The sequence below is a fragment of the Melospiza melodia genome, chromosome Z (assembly GCF_035770615.1).
Source record: "Melospiza melodia melodia isolate bMelMel2 chromosome Z, bMelMel2.pri, whole genome shotgun sequence".
In the NCBI taxonomy this organism is placed as follows: Eukaryota; Metazoa; Chordata; class Aves; order Passeriformes; family Passerellidae; genus Melospiza; species Melospiza melodia.
This window is the reverse complement of record NC_086226.1, coordinates 28,814,863-28,837,135: the sequence shown is the minus strand read 5'-3', so window position 1 is coordinate 28,837,135 and position 22,273 is coordinate 28,814,863. Positions and strand designations below refer to the sequence as shown.

At 46.8% G+C, this 22,273-nt stretch overlaps 1 protein-coding gene and 1 long non-coding RNA gene across 2 annotated transcripts; both read right to left on the bottom strand.

Moving 5' to 3' along the window:
• Positions 1 to 12,225: 12,225 nt before the first annotated feature.
• On the bottom strand, positions 12,226 to 16,440 carry LOC134431796 (uncharacterized). Its single transcript, XR_010031105.1, has 5 exons — positions 16,277 to 16,440; positions 15,157 to 15,277; positions 13,801 to 14,521; positions 13,336 to 13,453; positions 12,226 to 12,966 (listed from the first exon to the last, which is right to left on the bottom strand). It is a non-coding gene; the product is annotated as an uncharacterized LOC134431796 (long non-coding RNA).
• A 198-nt stretch (positions 16,441 to 16,638) lies between these two features.
• Positions 16,639 to 19,612, bottom strand: LOC134432521 (uncharacterized). Its single transcript, XM_063181364.1, has 5 exons — positions 19,486 to 19,612; positions 18,860 to 18,980; positions 18,304 to 18,713; positions 17,276 to 17,623; positions 16,639 to 16,658 (listed from the first exon to the last, which is right to left on the bottom strand). The coding sequence occupies exons 1-5, from the start codon at positions 19,610 to 19,612 to the stop codon at positions 16,639 to 16,641; spliced, it is 1,026 nt and encodes a 341-aa protein (XP_063037434.1).
• Between the last annotated feature and the right edge of the window lie 2,661 nt (positions 19,613 to 22,273).

The following is a 22,273-nucleotide window of genomic DNA, read 5'->3' as shown; positions in this document are numbered from 1 at the left end:
CTTTGATATTTTTGTTGTCTCCAACTGTTTGGAAAACTGTTAGAACATGGTGAAGACAAAGTGTTTTTGAAAATGCCATTCTGAAGTTTTGTATGCTTGTATTACATATAAAAGTACCTGCAAGAATTTTAGCAAACCTGTAGCTCAGATTCCTTACTTTCAAAATGAGGAAATGCCAGAATTTATTTGATCTTTGATTTTTTATGTTGTGTTTCTGATTCCTACATTTTTATATGCATATGTATCTTTTTTCAGTATCATGGTCACACACTCCAATTTCCTTCAGATCCCAAAATCATCAGTAATCAGAATAGCCAATGAACAACTAATCAATATTCTTTTTCATCTCTTTTATTTAATAATAAACTCAGACACCATTGATCTTTTGGGAATCCAGACTTGTATGCAAAGTTTGCAGGGAAGATTCAGCTCTCAAGCCCTGTGAATTTTCTCTTCTCTCCTTTCCCATTCCCCTTTTCCTTCATCTCTGGCCTGACCTCAGGGCCCTTTCCCCTCCTGCCAGGCCCTCTGTTTGCTGCACTCCAGGGAAGCTCTCAGCTGTGGGTTCCCCAGCGTGGCAGCTCCAGGCTTGGAGCAGCAGAACCCAACTGTGGCTGAGAGCCCAGACACCCCCTGGGCTTCCAGCTGCCAGGGCAGCACGGAGGGAAAGGGCCAAGAGGGAGCTGAGGGCGCTGCCAGAGCAGCCCTTGGGCAATGCAGGGTGAGAGTGGCTTAAAGTGCTGCTGAGCCCCACTGCAGGGGCACAGGAGCTGCTCTGCCACGGCTGGGGCTGTGCCACCCATCCAGACAGAAAGGCAGAGCCAGCAGGCTCTGATGGGGGAGAGCAGGCTCCATCCCTACCAAAACTTGGTCAGTCCTGCTAAAACCTGTCTGTCCTTCTGTCTGAACATTGACACTGCTTTGGAAAACAGAATGGAGGTGACACGAGACAATCAGTTATAACTTGTAAACAAATTTCCATGGGTTTTTTGTTTGCATGGGAGTTTTTTGGCTTGTTGTGGTGTTTTAGTTTGGTTTGGGTTTTTTGCATGTGTGTGAGGCTTAAATGTGTCCTAAAGTTCTTGTGCATCCATGAGGCTGTAGAGTGGCCTCCATGGGGATTCCTTGGCTCTGCACAAGCCCAGAGAGCAGCACTGGCACCTCGGGCCGAGCACAAAGGAGCACAGAATGATCTGCAGGGTGCTCTGTGACAACAGGCACTAGGAGCTGTTGTCCAGTGTGTAAGAACTACATCCCCTCCTCTTCAGATTCTCCTGAAAATGCCCACTGATGTTGTTTTGTATGATGCAGCTCTCTTTAGCCCCTATTACACTGTATCTGCACGAGCATTCACATAGATGTCTGCTAAAACAATTCTGCTCCAGCTGAAAAGCACCAGGTACCGTGAGCAATAGCAGTAGATAAATGGACATAGAGAGACTTCAGGAGCAGAAGCAGCATTAAATCCATGACAGTTGTGGAGATGTGAAAATACATAAATCCATCAATGGTAGCACAGCCCACACATCTCCACTGGGTTCTGCGGAATGGCAGCAAATAATGCACAGGTGTGGAGACCATGAACTGGTTGGTGCTGCACTTATTTGTCAGTGGGCAGAGCTGTGGGAGGCAGGGATTAAGGGTGATTTTGGAACAGGAAGAAGAAAGGGGCAGACAAATTCCAGGTGGAGGCAGAGTGGCACTGCTCTGCTGACCCAAGGAGAGCAGGGAAAAAGCTGAAAATGAGTAGGAAAAAAGAGTTTTGTAAAAGGAAACCTTGCTATATAGGCATTACTGTTCTTGCCACAGCACACAGAGCTTAGAGCATGAATATATATCCCATTTAAATATTCCTGCAAGGAGTTAGAAAAATTCCTTTACATGTGGTTATTTACACAAACATACCCATGAACAAAAAAAAAAACCTGCACAACCACATGCATCAATGATACTCTGTAGATTCTCACATTAACACCTGCATAATTATATATGATACTTTCAAACATTTAAAGATTTCTGTTCTCCGTTTACTTCTTTAAAACTCACAAAATGTAATTAAATTTTAAAACTGCAGAGCCTGCTGTGTGGCTAAGCAAGCCATTATTTGCTTGCTCACCATCATCTCTTCCTTGTCTGTTACAGTCACTGATGCATTAATTTCTTATCCGAACTTGAAAGGGTTCATGAGTCACTCTGAAGATAAAATAAATATTAAGGAGCCAATTTGAATGGAATTCATGTCCTCTGCCTCTTAAAGCTGAAGGTCTGTATTTGTTGTAGTGTGTTCTGTTAGTTTGTTTAATTGCTCCCCCATTTTCTGTAATGGTTCTGCCCTCACCAGTTTTCCCGCCATTGTGTTGTCAATTAATTGGTTGCCCTAGTAACTCCCGCCACTGTTTCTGTCAATCCCTTCTGTTATATAATTTCCCCCTCCCCTCATTCCCTTTTATGTAGACTTGTTTCTCCTCCCTGGGCCCAGTCAATTACTCCCCCACTCCTCCTATCTTGCCAGAATCTTCTCCACTTAGGGAGGTATGATTGGCTGTGGTTCTGGGGCCCCTCCCTTACATTGTATCTATTGGTTCTACCCTTATGCCTATTATCTTAAGCCCGCTCCTTTACCTTCCCCTATTGGATCTCTGTAAACCCCTCCCTTGAATTCCTCCCCCTTTATAACCCTATCGCACCGCTTGTTTGGGGTCACTCCCTGGTTGACATGTTGGGTTCTACAATAAATCTGATAGTCCCCAGTGAGTGTCTAGACTCTTCTGCCTCATCAGCAGCGAATCCATGCGCCACGAGTGCAGCCCGAGGCCATAGACGCCGAGGGGTGCTCGTCCTGTTGCAGTGGGTTGTTGGTCGCCCCTCCTGCTAGCTGGACTCCTAAATTAAGACCACCCCTCGCTGCATGTATTTATTACCTGTCAGAATTAAGTCTTGTTGCCTAATAAATGGGAAAATAGGAAATATGCTGACTAGATCACTATGCTTTAAGGGATCATTGCATTTTAGTCTTATTTGACCAAATCAGTGATCAAAGAGAGAAAGGACTGGTCAATTACAACAGAGAAAGCAGGGGAAAGATGTCTAGGTTTGCTGTAGCTGGAGTAAAAAATTAAGTGTGTGGGTTTTGAAGTTGGGAAGGGATTCCAGAACAAATGATTTTAACTACCTTGCATTACTAAATGCATGATCTTCAAACTTACACTGGCAAGGGGGTTTATTTACAGACTATGAACGAGATGGGGCTGCTGGGAAAGTGCGTTCAGCTGTTTATTTTTCAGCATCAGTCTCATTACATGATTACTTATTTCACCTGCGTGAAGAGAAGCAAAAATTGCACCAGAGAACATGTCTACTGAAACATGAATATTTTTAAATTTACCAAAGGAAGGTAAATTTGCCATAACTGCAAACATCGTGGGTTGACTGCTCCTGTAGAAACAGGAGGCTGCACAAGCTGACAGTCGGGGCAAGTACTGATTATAGCCTTAGCCTGACTTTTGGAAATTTGAAACATTCACACAAGTGCTTGCATGTTTTGGTGAAAAAAGGCGTGACTCAGTTTTGCTTGTTCCAAAATGTTTGGCAAAGTGGCAAACATATATAATGACATAAGAAATGTTGCTATTCCTTGCACTGAGCAAAGGAAGGGGAGAAGAAAGGCAGGGAGTTTTCAGGAGTATCCAAATAAATCCACTTTATTCCGTATCAATATGGAATTTTCACTAAGCAAAACACTAAGTGGAGGGATCTTCATCCATTTAATTTTTTACTCAAATTCAGTTAAAGATACTGTTTTAGCATGTAAAAACTTTAATGTTGAAAACATGAATGTGCTAGAGATTTCGAAGTCTGGGCCAATGACAATTCACTGTTGAAAATCGAAGTCTAAAACTTTTCAAATTAAATGATCCAGGATGAAGTAGGAAACACAAGTCCTTCCCTTGAACCTCGACTTGCCTCTTCTAGCTCATTCTTGAAAGCGTTAGGCAAAGAGGATACCACAGAAATCAGAGGAGCATCACGGTCTATCCCTAAAAGGCAACTGTAGATGTGGAACAACTTGGGAATTAGAGGGACATCAGTGAGCCACTTGTGAGTCCAACTGTTAGTGAAGAGCTCTTTTCCAAAGAAATGCTTGCTTCTCTCAAGGAAGCTGAGCAGCAGGACATTATGGCTCATGTAGCTGGCAGGTACAAAGCAGATAAAGCAGGAAATTTGTGGAAATGAACCCTGGTATTCACTGGTCAGAGCAGGATGAAGAATCCATTTTATCAGACTCTGGCTCTTAGTAAGAAAGGAAGAAAGCTCTGTTTATTATATCAGGCCCAGCTGTTCATGGTCAGAGGCGGTATCAGCTGCTCAGCAGAAGGCACAGCTTTAACTCCAGCTCATCATGCCTGGAGGCAGGCCTGGAAGTGCTCCTGCACCTCAGCTGGTGCCAGAGCACAGGGACAGCCGCACACCCTCCTTAGACCCCTGTGTGCCATAAAACTAAAGGCATCTCCCAGCCAACCATCCAATCCAGCACTTAGCACAGAGCATGTCACTGCCAGTGACATCAGCATGAAAAAATACAGAGAAAAGTGCAATTACAAAACATATCGAGGGCTCAGTATAATACAGGAAAAATTCAGATTTTGGTACTTACCTTCATAAATGAGCATACCTACTAGCTCTTTTCCCTAAATCGTGGTTAAACATCTACACTTTCCATAGCAATGTCCTAAAATTCTTCCATTCATGCATTCCCAGCTAGCAGAGCTCTCACACAGCCTGTTTTTTCTCTTAAGTGTAAGGAAGGACTTAGTTCAGATGAACTGTGCTGCTTCCTCTGAAAGATATACAATTATGGAAATAATATCTGCAAAGTCATAGGTTCTTTAAGGCAGGCCTCTGGTATGTAAAATAGAGAGTGTTTACATTTAGCATCATGCGCACATAGGATAACAATCAAACCATTTTCTTACCTTCATGAGAAATAGTTTTTGTGCTCCCAGATATGGCACAGACAAAGAAGGCCGAACTCAGACACAAATGCCTTCCTCGCCATACAAATGGCCAAACCAATGACAGCTGCCGGTGACACTTCTCCTGCGGTCCCCAGTGCCCCAAGCGCGGATGCAAGCGGCGTCTCACCTGCCCAGCTCATTCCGGCCCGCGGATCCGAGCCCGTCCCGGAGCGTCAGGAGCAGGGATGGGAGCTCAGCAGCTCGGGCTCGATGCCGTGTGCTCCGCTCGGGGCTCCCGAGAGCTCCTGCGGGGCCGGAGCAGCCCCGGGCAGCGGGAGCAGTTCCTGCTGGGCAGCCGGGCAGCCTCGGGGGCTGCGGGGCCCGGCCCGGGCAGGGCTCGGCCCGGCCCCGGCAGCGCCGCGCCCTCAGCAAAGCTCCGGGCCGGCCGCGAGAAGGGCGGGATCTGCTCCAGGGATCCCTGCCGTGCCCGAATCCAGAGGCCGCGGGAGAGGCCGCCTGGGGCACAGCGACCTTCCCGTCCGTCCTGCGGCCTTTTGGGAGCGCTGCCAAAGGGGCCCGGGTCTCTCCTCGCCGCCTGCGGGCATCGGCTCATTGCAGGGACCTGTCAGTCGGAGCAGGGCTCGTCCAGGCCGGAGACTGCTGCAAAACAGGCCGTCAAAACATCCGATCCGCAATTCCTCTGTGCCAGCGCCTGTGCTGGATAGGAGGAGTCCCACACCTGTGAAAAACTGCTGCGCATTCACAGCAGCCTCAGCAGCCGTGGTTGTACACCATCGCAGAGTAGTGTGCTTGTGAATTCTCAGCCAGCCTGACAAGCGTTTTAAAGGTTTCTGCAATCAATCAGTAAATTGATCATTGATTTTAAGGTTTAAGAAATTAAAAATTAGAGTAAGAATTTAAAACAGTTACATTACAACAACTTTCCTGTTGCAGAATGAGGCTTTTGTCGGGGATGAGCTATTTGTCGGTGAGGGGAGACTCAGACACTCAATATGAGTGATAAGCAAGTTCCATTTATTGAAGAGAGCATCAGACACTTATACAGCAAATAATAAGTTTATGAATATTTTGTAAGCCAAGCAATCTATTGGTTAAACTATACCATCAATTCTTCTTCATTCTTTTGGGTCTGCATTCCCTATTTCCCACGTCTCTCTGTCTACTTGTTATCATACCCAGCTAGGCCCAAGGACATGCTGTCTTGCAGGTGCAGGACTCAAACTAGCTGTGTTCGGTACTTTCTCAGCTCCTGGTTGGCTAACAAGCGAATGTCTACGTGACCTCTGTCATGGAGCCATTTCTCCACACTTACCTATATCCCAAATCAATTTTTGCATTGGAATTTTTGAGGAGATAAACCACTCACAAACTAGGATAGCTGTCTTTTTTTCTCCATAGGAAAAGATCTTACGAGTAATGTTACAACCGAATTAGTAATCCATGTTTTCTCTTCAGGTTCCATTAAACACAGACTAAAATTATATAACAGGAAATAGTTGTAAGCTGAGTTGTTAAGTTACAAAATGCAGCAAAGGCCTTTTATACCTGTCTGTGTGCATAAACACATTTGCTCTCTCATCTCACGACTCATTCTGCAAATTGCAATAAATAGCTGAATGCTCTCAAGTAGCTCCAAGTCGTTCCTCTTACCATCCTGAATGAATGGACAAAAGTAGCAATAAACAATATAAACAACTCTTCAGTTCTATTATAGCTTAACTCTTAAAAGATAAGTTTTTACTTTTGTCTTCCAGAGGAAGAAGACGTACCAAACACACAGGAGAACATGATTTTACACAGTGCTGTTTGGTCTGGCAGGTGGTGTGGTCAAGAGCTGCTTTCCTCAGGAACTGGTGGAAAATCCCTCTCTAAGCCTCAAGAGCTGCAAAGTGACTAAAGCCTGAAGGGACCAACTTGCATTTCACGTGTTAGATGGTAATCCTTCCATGCTCTGAGCAGTGTTTAATAAAGCAGTTAAGGGATACTGGAAAAACATCCTCTCCTGACTTGATCTGTGATTTGCAGGTAAGAAAAAATGTTGGTTTTCCAAAAAGAAAAAGAATATTTACATTGAGGAATTCCCTAGACCTTCCTGAGGAGGTTGCACTTCAGAGAAGGCAATGAAGCAATATAGGGATCAACAAAAAACTTAGCTTAGAGCTGAGAGTAAAAACACAGAAACACACATTACAATTATTAACCCATTTGATACACTGAATGGCTACGACTCTGTAACTTTTATTTCAAGTTGTACACATTTTCATGTATATTTTCCTCACATTTATTTTTAAGTAAGACTGTATAAAGAAAGTAAGGAAAAGCATGAGGTACAGTTAATACTTTCCAAAGAGTGATGTTAAATACAGGCAGAATCAAATAGTGCCAAACCATGTCAAGCAATTTCTGAAGGCGTCTGAAGTCTGCTGGTAAGTTGCTGATTGAAAGGAATGATAGAAAAACCAGAAGAAATGTAAAAAAAGACAAGACTGGCCATCACATCTTTAATAAATATCCATGAATAAGTACCTTCTATTATGATAAAAAAGTTTCTTCAGGTCAGTGAAAGGATTCTTGCTGCCTGCCGTGGGCTGGAAGCTGCATACTTTGTGAAAAGATGACAGAGAAAACATTAAACTGATCTGTATATCCTTTGTAATCAGTCTCTGTTTTCTCCAATTAAAGTGAGATACGTGCTTATAAATCACAACCATTCCTCTGCTCTCTGTAAGTCTTATTTTGTATTTCACACCAGTCTTAAAATTGAATTTACTGTTCTCCTTTCTATTCTGCTAGCAGTCACACGAGTAAGGACAAAAATGCTGACAGCTGACAGCAAAGAGTCAGGAAGTGCATCCCACTTGTGTGTTTTTTTGGTTTTTATTGCTATGTGACATACATATGTCACCCTCCCCTTAAGTGAATTTCACTATAATTATTCATACCTGCCAAATATCGCAGTCATTCAGCAAAGGATTAATTTGTTTAAAAAGTCAGACTCCTAAAGTCAGTGCCCTCCATGAAGCTGTGTTCCCATCAAAAGAGACCTCCTCAACAAAGCCTCCTGGTTTTACCCTGGGAGTTAGGAGCAGAAGTGCCAGCTGAGCACGTCTGCAGCTGCCAAAATCTCCTGCAGCCCCTCATGCCTCCAATCTGAGCTAGATTTTCACATCTATCTATCTATCTATCTATCTATCTATCTATCTATCTATCTATCTATCTATCTATCTATCTATCTATCTATCTATCTATCTATCTATCTATCTAAAGAAGATGAGTGTACCTTCCACCTCAGCAGCTCATCTCCTGTACCCGAGACCCCTGCCCTGCACCCCATGTCTGTAGGGTCCATGTCTGTATGGGAGACCCTTTTTCTTCTGGAGCAGCAAATGAGGCACAATAGATCCCACAGGTCGATTAAATTGATCAAGGTGCCCTCTTGAAGGCACCTGAACCAAGGATGAGATCTCCACCAGCTCTACAGGCAGTTTGGACACCCAGCTCCCATGAAGGCACAGGTACACGGAAAACTAAAGTACAGCCTGAAATTATTAAATATCAACTGTAATACATCTCATTTTTACTGGGGAAAGTAATGACTGCAAATACCATGCAGTCCTACTACAGAAACTTTATGTAGCTGCCTAAGAGTGTTTGAGAGCATTTTTAAGGGGAGATGCCATTTTTTATTTGCCTGTCCAAAAGGACATGAGTGTTCTGCAGGTCTTGGGTGGTATCTGTAGGCTCTTTATGGACATTTTACATTTAAAACAGTATTAGATGGCTGTGCTGAGACCACAGAACTAATTCTAGATACCTGGTTATCAGAGACTTGACAAGCCTTCATATACAATCTCAGAGCAGCCCAGAAGAGCAAAGACAAAAACTTAGGCAAAAATGATTCTTGGTTTAGATGGCTTAAAATAATAAAATGTGAAGAATATTAAAGCTTTTTTAGCATTGCTTTTCCTAGATGTAAACCATAAAGCCTGTGATCTAAACTGTCTCTTGCAGTCCATGGCTGCACTACCCTATTATCAAGAGCACAAATATTAGCTGAAGGAATAAATCATGCTGCACATGGATAATCAAGAGATTTTATAACTTGGTCTGAGCAATAACAAAGCTTTCATATTGAACTGCATTGCTGCTGCCTCAGCAACCCTCAAACGAATGAGTACAACAATCAACTTTGTAATTTACTGACTTTTTCTGCCTTTCTAAACAGGATATGATGATACTGGCCACTTGTGCTTACAATTCTGCATCATGTTGCTTAATTGTCATTTTATGATTACTTGCAGAATCTGTTAATCAGGTTTTTTACTACTGGCACATTTTCTTCTTTATAGACATGGCAATTTCAGAGATTTGTTTTGCTCTCAGCAAATTTGCTGACAGACTGCAAATCAGACCTGTGTTTACTAGCAATGTTGAACAGGTCCTGGGAATGCCTCACGATGGCAGTCTGTGTCATTTACAACACTTTCTGATACTTCAGTGACAAATCAAGTGGTACTGGTTCCATACTGCAAGCTGTGACAATGTTTGTCTTTTAAATCTGTGGGCTGAGACTAAAATAGTCAGCATTAATTATTCAGCAGCATACAAGAAGTGATGAGTTTTTAATCAGTATAAATCTAATCCATATAAAATGCATTTTAAGTATAACTAAGGTGAGCAAGATAAACTCTTTTTATTGTTATGAAATGATTCTTTGAATCCTCAAGGGTCAGTGTCTCTTATCCCCATCATTCATGAGATCTTCATATTAACTGCTATACAACATTCTACAGATGACAGATGCATTTACCACAGATGACGTGTCACTTTTGTTTCTCTTTGGTGACAATTAAAATTATTGTTTGTACACTCCTAAATCAAACTTCAGGATTGCCAGTATTTTAATGGATTAATTTTTCAAAGAGCAGCTAAGTTTCTCTTCCTGATTTTACTGAGAAAGAACAGAACACGAGTTTAGCAAAAAATGTAGATGAGAACTTGTTTTTGTATAGCATTTATTCAGCTGATACTTCGTACCAAGTACATATATACATGGTTTTTAGGTAATGGTGTATTTAACCAGGTGATTATAAAGTGATATAAAATAACTCTCAGGTCACTGCTTTAAAAGATTTGCTCTCTTCCCTTCCTTTAACCTTTCTATTCCTGAGAGCCATGGGTATTTGTAAATGGTAAAGAAGTTCCAAGGTGTCAATTAGTCCAGTGGATTACTGTCTCTAAAATAAAAATCAAAATTATACACGTCTTGTTTCCTAGAAAAAAAAAAAAAAAGAAGAAGAAAAGACAAATCTAGTTTTCTAGTCTTTTATTCCTGGATATTAATCAGATTTAATGGAAATAGTACACAGAATGAAATAAAATTTGGATTCTATTTTAAGCCAGCCCTGCAATTCTCATCCTTAACAGTTTTAGCAAAGTGTCTTTCTAGTATAGGAACCTCAGAAAAGAATTTGAAATAAATTTCTATGGAACCATGATGTTGTTAAACAAGTACACTTTCTTAAGGTTACCCTTTCTTCACACAGATGAATGTTACAAACCTATAAAATTACAAACATATATATATGTATGTATATAAATCTGCTAAAGCAGAGGAAGCTTGACTCTAAATGCTGAGCACTGCCTTTGGAAACACAGATGGTACTAATGCAGAGGCAGTCAAAGAAATTAAAAATCCACTATTAGCAGTGGCCAACTTGTTCTGATGTCTTATAATTTTTATAATTTATGATCAGGTCTGCTTTGTTGGAGTGGTTGGAGCTCAAGAAGCCAAAGGGAGCGTGCAGGACAGGTGACTGCGCTGTGACTGCAGCCCCAGGAGGGGTCACCTTGGCGGCTCAGGAGCGGCTCCGCTGTCCATCCGCCATGTGCCCGCTGCTCCTGTGTCCTGCGAGTCCTGACAGCAGGAGCTGCTCCCTGCTGCCGGCCAGCTCCTCTGCCTGGAGTCCCTTCCCGTGCTGGCAGTACAATCTCCCTCTTGCCTGGAGCCAAATGCGTGCCTGTGCCTTGGGCTGGCTTTGCCAGGTCTCTTTTTCCAAGTGTTTGACTCCCAGGCTTCTGCCCCAGCCCAGGGACGTTCGTTATTTCCATCCCAGGTAGTTTTACACGGTGAACCATTGTGGCTTTACCTAAGAGGTGAATCATTAAGGTGGTAATGCTTTCCTGTACACAATGTCCTGTTAAGACCAAGAAGAAGCTGCTCCTGCAGCTTGGTTTGTGGCTGTTCCCACACCGTTTATCCCACACTGCATGACTAAAGAAAGTCTGTCCTTTTCCTTACTAAGTTTAGGCTACAGCTGAGTGCAAATACGTGTTAAAAAGGATTAAATGCCAGAATCCCCTTACGTTTTTCCCCTCCCAAGTCACGGTGCTGCCTGAGGGGGTTCTAGATATGGACACGGCTCTCAGACAAATAACCTCAGATGGATGTTTCACAGACAAGACAGGTCTATTGCCCACAGCTGGACAGGCCTGTGAGGAACTGGGTGCCAGGGCCTGTCCTACACTCGTCAGAGCTTCAGGATCAGTGAAGAAATAGGGACAAACATTGATGTGGTAACTCATCATGGAAATGAGAAGTGCCCCAAAGCTAATCTCAGTTTAAAAGGGAAATTTATTATGGATTGCTGCACTGCTTAGACACAGTGATCACTGCCTGTTACAGGATGGCTACAGAATGGCACAACTCTGCTGACCCTTTATATAAACAGAGAAAAATCCATTTCAGCTCCCATAATTGAGTATGTTACAGGTTTCTAAGTGCTGCCTACGTATATCTGTGTGTGTCTGTATGTAAAGAACCAAACGTGGACTGAATTATCTGCATATCCACAGAGGAGTTGTGCTCTCAGCAGAGTCTCGGAGTTTTCTCAGCAGCCTCTGCAGTGAGTTCTGAGCCAACGTGGGGCTCTGCTGCCAGCCCAAATCTGCGCTTCCCTTGCCCAGCCTGAGTGCAGGTGGGGCATGTGCTGGGCATGGCTGGAGATTTGCATGGCCAAAATCCTCCAGCATTTACATCTGCTTGTGGCTTTGGGTAGCACAAATCACAGAACACTCATTGCAGCTGACAAGTGGCATTTCTTGCAGATTGCTACAGCCACACTGCTGAGCCACAAATACACGAGAATCAATTTCAGTTAGAAAATGTCATTTATTACAAATTGCAATTGCTACACCCACGCTGACAATATAGAACTATACAAATCTCAATTTAGGTAAAAACCAGGAGTTTATTAGATTATTATAACCAGTCCATGTAAAAATATACAAATACCAAATTCACTAAACAAAACTTAATTTATTGCCAACCTCTACTATACACAACTCACTATACACAAAGATCAATTAGGTGTTTAACAACTTAATTTATTACCTATTGCTACAAATGTAGAGCCCATATAGAAATACAAAAATACACATTCCCTCTCTAAATAGGCCCACACTAAGAATTCAATAGAATTACACAACTATACCCTGCATACATCTTTAAATAGAATTAAATACATATGTATATGCACATATATAAATACATACATAACTATAACAATCTACAGATGTAAATACAGATTAAACATCACGTACTACATAAAATATACATATTAAAAAATAAATATATCAGTATATATACCAATATCACTCTGCCAAGCTAAATATCCATCCAGCTGCATGAATACAAACACAGAGCTATACATCTGGACACATATGTAAATATCAATAAATAGATAGAAATGGAACAATATACATAGACATAGCATACATCCATACATATAATTACAAATAAATAGAAATATACCTATACAAATAGCAACCCACATATGGAAATACACATGAAATAACCCCTGTCCCTGTGAAAGTCCGTGTATCTTTAAACAGCACTCCAAGCAGAGGGATCCCAGCTGCCCCATCTTCAAAGCCTCTCCCTCCTCCCGTGCAGAGCAGCTCTCCTGGACAGTGACAGCAGTTGGGACATCTGGGAAGCAAAGGGAACACTGAGTGAGTATGGGGACGTTTCCCTTGGCAGCAGCTGCACTTCCATCAGGGAAGAGGAAATGTCAGAGCCTCCCCAGGAGGGTCGGAAAGAGAAAGCAGCCGAGCGGGCCAGGCTGTGGTGAGCGCAGCCGCGGCGGGACTGTCCCGCAGCCCCGGCAGAGCCGGCACAGCTCCCGGGCCCTGCCGGCACAGCTGCCTTGCCCAAGGACAGCCCCTGTGCCAGCCGGGGCAGCTGCGCTGAGCAGCCCCAGCACGGGCAGGGCCCGCTCCTGCCCCGCCGGGCAGTGCCCACGGCCACAGCCCACGGCAGCCTCAGCCCCAGCCTGCCTGCCCGGGCCTGTGGCCTCACCCGGGCTCTCTCCAGGCTGGCAGCAGCAGGTCCCCGTTCACTGCTCTTGCTGCTGGCCTTCAGCTCCTCCCTGCTGCCTCCCGTCAGTCTCTGGCTGTCCTCAAGGTCTTCCTTGCAGCTGGGGCAAAAGTGGAGGCTCTGGAATTGCTTCCAAGGCCTGGCAGAGCTGCAGTCCCGGAGCCCTCTGTGCTCCCTGCTGGCCCCCTCCATCCCCTCAGCCCCGCCATGCTCTCGGTGAAGCCCCAGCCCCCTTCAGTTTCTTCAGCCCCTCACAGTCCTCTCACCCCCCTCAGTCCCTTCTGAGCCATCCCATCCCCTTAGACCCGCCACCCCTCAGCCTGTGCCACTTCCCTGTCACCTCAGTGCCACCATGGCCCTCGGCTGCCCCACAGCCCTCAGCCCCAGCAGCAGCTCAGGGTCACCGTCCCTTGGGCGCCACCGCCCCCTCAGCCCCCTCAGTCTCACCGTCCTTCAGCAGCTCCTCAGGGGACAGTGCCTGGGGCCAGCGGCAGCTCCCACCGCTCCAGGGACAGCCGGGGCTGGAAGTGCTGCTCCGCCCGGCCCGGCCGCCAGCTCGGACCCAGCACAGGGACAGGGGACACAGGGGGCACCGGGGGAAAAGCAAGAGGTGAAAAAGGCAGCCGAGGGGGGAAAGAGGTACAAATGCAGCCTAGGCCTACACAGCTCAATCTATGCATCTAAGTTGCCACAAACCTCTAACTAAATAGCTATGCACTTTAATACATATATATAAATATATGTATGTTACTCTATACACATATAAAAATAAATCTCAAAATCTATGAATGGAACTACATACATATAAATATAATTCCGAAACATGTATAAATGTGATGCAATTATTAAAAAAATATATATACTGATTTAACTATATAAACACAACTGTATAAATCTATAACTATATATATAATATAAATATATATGAATATATATATTTATAATATGTATATTTAAAAATAAATATATATTAAAATTATATATAATGATTTACTATATTAACACACCTGTATAAATCTACAAATATAACTATAGGGATATACAAATAGACTTATAGAAATCTGTATATAAATGGAGAGATTCCACCTGCTCGATGGTCACAGGCTCTCCCTCTGATTCTTCTTCTCACGCAGGGCAGCCCTCCTGGCAAGGTAGATCAGGTGGATATCTGGGAAACAAAGGGAACATTGGGTCAGTATTGGCCACTGTGCATCTTTCCCTTTTGAAGTAACTGTACTTCCATCAAAGACTGAAAAAATGGCCTGAAATGCAGACTCTTATTTGACAATTTCAGATCTGCTCTTTAAAGAACAGGGATCCTTCCAAGTTTTCAAAACTTCTGAAGTTTTGAAGAGTCCCAGTAAAGTCTCAGCGCTTCCAGTGCAAATGACACCCAGGAGAGCTTGAAACACAGACAGTCCCAGCTGCCACAGAGAAGCCCAGGCTTGTACTTTCTCTGTGCTGACAGAGACCTCAGTCCTCACTGAAATGGCTGAAGCTGAAGGTGCTGGGAGCTGAGCCATGAACCAATTTTGGACACCCGGCTTGGTGACACAACTCCCACAAGGGCAGGTTTATTCCCTGCTCTCTTGCCCCAGCAGAGGACTCAGTGTCAGAGCCTCTGGAGAAGCGTGGAGGGCAGGGCTCAGGCAGGTTGTGCCCGTGCAGGATTTGAACTAAAGGCACCAGGAAGCACCAAGCCTGCAGACAGGAACTCAAGCCTTCTCATCTCCCTTCCTGCCAGAGGCAGGCTCAGAGCAGCCATCTCACCCCTCTCTAAACCAGTGGGGGCTCTGTCCTTACCAAGCTCCTCGGGCTCCTGGGAATTGTTCCTGCAGCTCTTGGTGCCAGGCAAAGCTCCCTCTGCTGCAGCTCTGTCCACAGGCTCCCCCCCTGAAGACTCAGGGGCAACATTAATTTTCCCCTTGAAAGAGAAACAGAAAGGAAGAAACCCTTCTCACCACTTACACAAAACACCTGGTCCAACACCTCCATGGCTCACACACTTAATCCCTTGTTCCTAACAAGAACTTTGGGCCGCAAAGCCCTTCAACAGTCAAAAAGATTTGACTTCTCAAACACAGTCCAAAAGCTGTCAAAGCTGACAGTGACAGTATTGAACATCGGGGTGACACAGAACACATGGAATGGCTGCTAAGGAGGAGTCCTGCCAGCTCCTGGCACAGGGATGTGCTCTTCCCTCCACTGCCCTGAGCACAGCAGCCTCATCCAGGCTGCAGCTTGGCAGGGACAGCATGGGAACACACACATCTCTTCCCACAGAGATGCCCAAGAGCAAGGGGACTGAGCTCTGCAGCATGGACAGCACGACTGGCCAGTTTGCCCAGCTGAGGATTTCCCAATGGAAACTGGACTGCAGGCAGCAGCTTACTGAGAGGACAAGAAAGCTGCAGCTGCAGCCCAGCCCCAGCCACGGCTCTGGGAGCGCCCACACCACGGCAGGGCTCACACAGCAGCAGCAGCTGCAGCCCAGCCCTTGCTTTGCCTTGGCCTTCCCACCCAAAAGAGGCACAGCCCACATCTGCTGCTGCAACAGAGGCACCTCTGGCAAGCCCCTCCCTGCACGGGACACTTGGCCTTCAGTGCCACTTCTCCAAACACTCTTCTTTCCCATCAAACAGAGCCTCTTAGAACCTACAAAGCTTCCACTTCCTCACCACAAATGCCCCTGCACCAGGGATGCTTCCCAGTAGGAGCAACCAAACCCGGTGAACACCTTTCATCCTCATTTTAAGGGCTGTCCCCCTTTTTCATTCCCTTTTCTTCTGGAAATCTTCTTTCAGCAAGCAAAGCCTTCCTTGTCCATTCACAGCTGAACTCAAGGAGCTTTTCCTTCTCAGCCATGCAACAACATTCACAAGCTCTCAGTCCAGCCCCTTTCTTCCCTGTCCAATTCAGTTACCTGAGCAGAGGGAGAAAACATCTCCTCCAGCGTCTCAAGCACCATGTCCAGATCCGGCGGTGGCAATTCCTCTTCCCCAGGAGTATTCCATAGCCAGCTGGGGGCTGTCCATGCTGCACAGCCTGCACTGCCAGCTGGAGTGCTGGGGGCTGAAGTGTTTGGGATGGCTGCAAGAATCCAAACACATTGGTCAGGCTCCACAATGTGTCTTTGGGACGCAGAGCTCTAGTGCTGCCTTGCATCAAACATCACAGGAAGCACACAGCAACCCCCATTCCAGAAATGTGCTCAGACTTCCCAGGGCATTGGAGGAGTGAGTTCTTCCTCTTAAAAATATTTATCCTAGTTGACATGTACATAGATTAAAGCATGGACTGGAAATCTGATATAGACACACAGAAACACCTTATAATCACAGCTTTTTGCATTTTCCCAGCAGCTTTGGGATTTGGCTGCTTGAGTTTCTCATCACAATGGACCACAGAAAGTGGTCAGGAAGAGGCCAGATCTGCACACACACACTGAAATGAAACTGTGAGTTTTTTCTAAAACCAGCCTTGTGGGTGAGAACATATTCTGCAGCTGCAGCTGTTGTGGGGCGCACAGAGCTCATTTCAATGGCACGGCTTGATTTGCAGGGCAGACAGTCTTAAACATCTGCAATATCATATCAGAGTCCTAGTCTGGCTTCATTCAAAGAAAGAGGAGAGTGCACCTAACACTGACCACGTGTTAGGCAATATCTTTCACCTTGCCCTTGTACCCCTACAGAGAGGCTGTCTGCCAAATGCCCAGAACACCCTCCAAATCTGCAGCAAGGGCAGGAAAAGCAGGCAGAGAATCTTTCTGTTTTCAAGGTCCCCCTTCTTAGGCGACTTGACACTTCATACCTGATTCTCACCTGCGATCTATCCATGATAAGAGCACTGCAGGAAAACACTTTAAAGGGTCATTAACCAGGACCTGCTTGGAAAGCAAAGGTAGAAGCTCTTTCCCTACCTGATGGCCTGCAGGCTGGCAACTGCTGCTCTGAAGATGTGCAGCTACTCCTCTGTGGAGAGGCCATGGAAGGGTTGCGATGGTCTACAGGAACCAGCGGAATGATGAGCTCAGGTTGGCATTTAAGCTCCATGGGAACCAGTGGAATGATGAGCTCATGGCTAAATTGAAATTTGCCTGTGCCTGGTTGCTGCGATGAAATCCCAAGAAGTCCGGATGTGGCAAAGACTTTCTTGGGTGATCTTAGGAAAACATCAGCCTCCTGAGCACCTGCACTTAGCCTGGAAGGGCCTGGAAGCAGCTCTAAACCCTCAGATGAGGCAGCAGCGAGGTCTTGGTATGAGAGCACTGTGTATCAGTGAGAGAAGAAGAAAGGAAGCAAAGGGAAGGCTGGGTCACTTTTGGTCTTCAGGTGTGTTTCCCTTGGCAGCAACTGTACTTCTGCCAGGGAAAACAAAAACTCCCATCCTCCCAAGCAGAGTGAGAAAGAAGAAAAAAGAAGCAAACATGTTCTGGAGCTATTCAACTAGCAGTTCCTTGTCTACTGAGTTCTCCCCTGTTCGTTCAACTGTCTGGGAAAACTGTCCTGCTGCCCTACCCTGGCAGGAGGCAACTGCCAGAAACCCAACTGGCAGGTCTTTTCCCCGCTGCCCTGGAGGGACAGGAGGCTCTCTCCAGCTGGGCCCAAGCCCTCGGCTCACACGCACTCACAGAGAGCTCCCCAAGCATCCCAGGGCAGGGCATGGAGCAGCGCCAGCCACGGCGCGCGGCTGGGCCAGCTGCAGCCGAGCGGGCCAGGCTGTGGTGAGCGCAGCCGCGGCGGGACTGTCCCGCAGCCCCGGCAGCCCCGGCACAGCTCCCGGGCCCTGCCGGCACAGCTGCCTTGCCCAAGGACAGCCCCTGTGCCAGCCGGGGCAGCTGCGCTGAGCAGCCCCAGCACGGGCAGGGCCCGCTCCTGCCCCGCCGGGCAGTGCCCACGGCCACAGCACACGCCACCGTCCTCGCCCGCAGCTCCCACCCCGTCTCACCGGCTCTGGGCGGCTGCCCGGCGGGGAAGGAGGGCACCACCCGCTCCGTGTGGAGCTGCTGGAAGCGGCTGGGCTGGCGGCTGCGCACCTCCAGCCCCGCTGCCAGCCGCTGCCTGTTGGCCCTGGTCAGGCGCTTGATGCGGAGCAGGAGATCGGGGCGGTCGCGACGAAAGTTGGGGTTCCTGAAGTGGAGCCAGCCCCCGGCATCGCCCGGCTCATCTGAGCCAACCCAGCCCGGCACTTTGCGGAAGCCATAGAGATTGAGCTGCCGCACGAAGCTGCCGAAGTGCGTGGCCTGAAAGGAGTCGGGGGCTGGTCCCGCCCCCTCAGTGCCCGCCCCGTGGGCGTCGCCCGAGTTGAGCAGCTCCTGCTCGAAGAGGGAGCGGTCGATGAGCAGTCCCTGGGCTCGGCTGTCCCAGCGCACGGAGCGGACGCGGGGGCTGTTCACCAGGCGCCACAGCTTGGCGGGGAAGGTGCTGGAGCTGAGCCCAGCGGGCAGCGGCAGCTCCGCCATTGCGTCGATCGCCGACTGTGGCCACAACGCCCGCAGCGCAACGGCCGCGGCTGCGGCTGCGTCTGCGGCGAGCGGCCTGAGGGGGCGCTGTGCTCGGGCCCGCGCGCCCAGCGCGCCCCGGCGCGGGCCGGCCTTGGCGGGGACGAGCCCGGCAGAGCCGGGGCTGAGGGCACAGCGCGGGCGGGGCGGCCCCGGGCTGGCCGGGCTCGGTGCAAACCCCCTCTTTCTGTGGCTGCAGTCATCCCTCTGCCTTGGCTTTGCGGCACAGCCCCAAAGCACCAAGGCAAGCACAGTAACTTTCAGAAAGGTCGAAACTGAGGAATCCCATCGGAAACTCTTGCTCTTTGTTCAGTGAAAGGAAAATCACTGTGTGGTCTGCATAGCCGAAGTCAGGAAAAACGTCTTAGTCTAAATAGCTTCTCTATTTTGGTTGGGGTTACAAACAGTTCCTCATTTCCAACCAGACAGGTCAAATGGGAGAAGGGGAAATGATGAAGAGACTTGAAGACCTTCTTTTGGACACACCTTACCCCTCAGTGTCCTTCCTGAATTGAGGGGCCCAGAACTGGACACAGCACTCGAGGCGTGGCCTCTCCAGTGCCGAATGCAGGGGGACAATCACTGCCCTGGCCCTGCTGCCACACCATGGCTGGCACAGACCATGTTACCACATTCACCACCTCCGACGCCGTTCCCGCCCGCTCCGGCCGGGACACGGCTCCACCCAGCGGCGCGCAGGGAGGCGGCCGCTCTGCCGGGACCGCCTGTGGGCGGGGGCGGCTCCGCCCGCGCCATCTTTGGTGCGAGTGCCGGCGCCGGGCGAGGGCAAAGCTGTGGCCCCCTGACGGGTGAGGGCGGAAGGGCGGCCGGACGGGGAGGTGATGGGGGTCTGTGGGGACGGTCGGGGTCAGGGAGAGCTGGGAGGTGGCTGTGTGGAGATCGGAGCAGTCGATGGGGGCTGGAGGGAAGGTGCCGGGGATAGGGGCAGGAACCCCGCGGGATATGGGAGAGCGGAGGAGGTGTGGGAGCGGCTGGTGTGTATGGGAAGCTGAATCACGGAATTGGTCGAGTGGAGATCACCCTGTGCAATCCCCCTGCCAAGGCAGTTACGTGGAGCCGGTGACAGAGGAACACATTCAGGTGGGTTTGGGATGTCTCCAGAGGGGGAAGCTCCACGCTTTCCTGGTGTCAGGAAAATCCACAAACGTTAGCGTTTATGTCCAAAAAGGAGACAGAGGAGTCTTTCGCCTTTATTCGAATAAAGGAAAGGAGTCCACCGGCGCACCTGGCCGTGGGGTTTTCTCTCAGGCTTTTGGAGGGCGCAGCCTCCTTTCATCCTGAGCTCCTGGCCGCATGTTTCCCTCCGCCTTTCCCCTTTGGCTGAGGTACAGCCTTCCTCAACCGCCTACCCCATATCCTTAAACTTACCCTTAAAACTCCTGTTCTACCCCAAAGTGTTGAAGTTCAGGCTTGTACAAACCCACTTGTCTGTCTCAGGAGCCAAACTGAGCTCTGCAACAAACCTGCTGCCCAAAGTCAGTAGAGACATTAAGACCCGTTTCAGTTAATTGTAAAGACATTAGCACAGATCTTTTCTCTCAGTTCCTCCTCTTCTTATTTCTCAATTTGTCTTTACAAACCCTAGTTATTATTAACCCTTTTTCACAACATGGAGCATTTGAAACACCCCCTGCTGACTTTTTCATGTCTGTTCCCTGCATTAGGTGTGGCAAATAAATACAGAGAATGAAGTAGATAATAACAGTTTATATATTACCCCATTAGTCACTAGAAGTCCTTGTCCATGGCTACCGATAGCCAAAGTCTCCCATCCTTTTCTTCCAGGTGAGAAGTTCAAATCTCCAGGGCTTTCGTGACCTTGACTCAAGTGGGATTGGTCCATCCGTGCTTAGCTCTCCTGGCTGCTCTCTCTGCAGTCCCAGTTGGATTTCATGAACAGCAAAGTCCGAAGGCAGCATCTGTGCTACCTGGGCTTCATGTCAAAAGAGATTTCACAAGACATGGTATCCTGGCCACACACTAGTTTAAATATACATCTCCTCACTGCTACCTTGAAAATGAACAAGGTAAGAATCCCAAACAATTAAAAGGTGAATAATTGAATATTCCCTCGGCTTTGGCTCTTATCTTGCCAAACCTAATGGCAAAAGCTGTACCCATGGCATCTTAGTTTCTGTTAACAGCTTCAAAGGGTGTTTATTCCTCCATTCATCCTTTCTACTTGAGCTAAATTCTCAGGGTGCCAGGGAATTTGGAGGTCCCACTGAAATCTCAAAGCAGCCATAATACCTTGAAGAATCCCCCTGTAAAATGAGCTTCCCCCATCCAAGTCCACTGCCTTCACAATCCCATATTCAGAAACCATTTGTTAACTGATTGTTAGGAATAATTTATGTAGTTATTGGCTTTTGCTATTATTGACTTTGGTAAACTATTTTCATACAGTACAGTTTGTAATCTCTATTTAACTGCCTTTGATACAGTAGAATTTATCAGCCTTTTATGTTAATACCCTAATCCCTGTGTAGATTGTATATCTTGGTGTGATATATATTATAGTTTAGGTTTTGACAAAGTATTAAAATAGAGGCTATGTTATGTGTATTATAACATTAACTTTTGCAGAAGTAATTGTAGCTTTACTTTTGTAACTAACTGAAGAGTAATAAAGCTAATGTTGATAGGAAGTACTTGTAAAAATGGCTACAATGTCTGTGTGATAAGATAACTGAGAAGAACCAGGCAAATAATGCTGAAAGAGCAAGGAAAACTGACCCTTCGGCTATCAATGACTCTAACCACACACCAGGGGGCCTCTTGAGGAAATTAATAAAATACAAGACTCTCAAAATTACATCTGATTTGTGGCATGTACTCTTAAGAAGTTGAGGTCAGGGGTTGAACTAAGATAAAGAATTCCTGGAACATGTAAACTCAAAGGAATGTTTGAATATTTGTAATTGTCATTAATATGCATTTGACTAATGCAATGAAAAAGTATATAAGAGTTAACCATGTGCATCTGGCTATGCACCCAGTGCTGTTACTTTTGCTTTATCGCTTATTATCTCTTATAAAACCTTTAAAATTTTTAAAGAGTGAGCCTTGTTTCTCACAATGATCAAATAGTTGCTGAAGCATCTAGAAACTCGTCTGGCCACTTTGCCAGCCGGCATACTCTACCAGAGGATATCTAAGCCCTGTTGCCCAGGGAATCTCGGTAAAATATGTCCTATGCCTGGAAACGACATAGAGCCCAGGGTCATTTCCCTGCCTTACAATTTCCTTTGTAGTCTGACTATTAACTTTAGCCGGGCACCTCTCATTAGCACGTTTTGCTAAAACAAAAAGACCCAATGCAGTAGATCTTGAAGAGCATTGCCAATCCTCAAAAGTCCCAATGACTCACCCCATGGAGCTGTCCCAACACCCTCA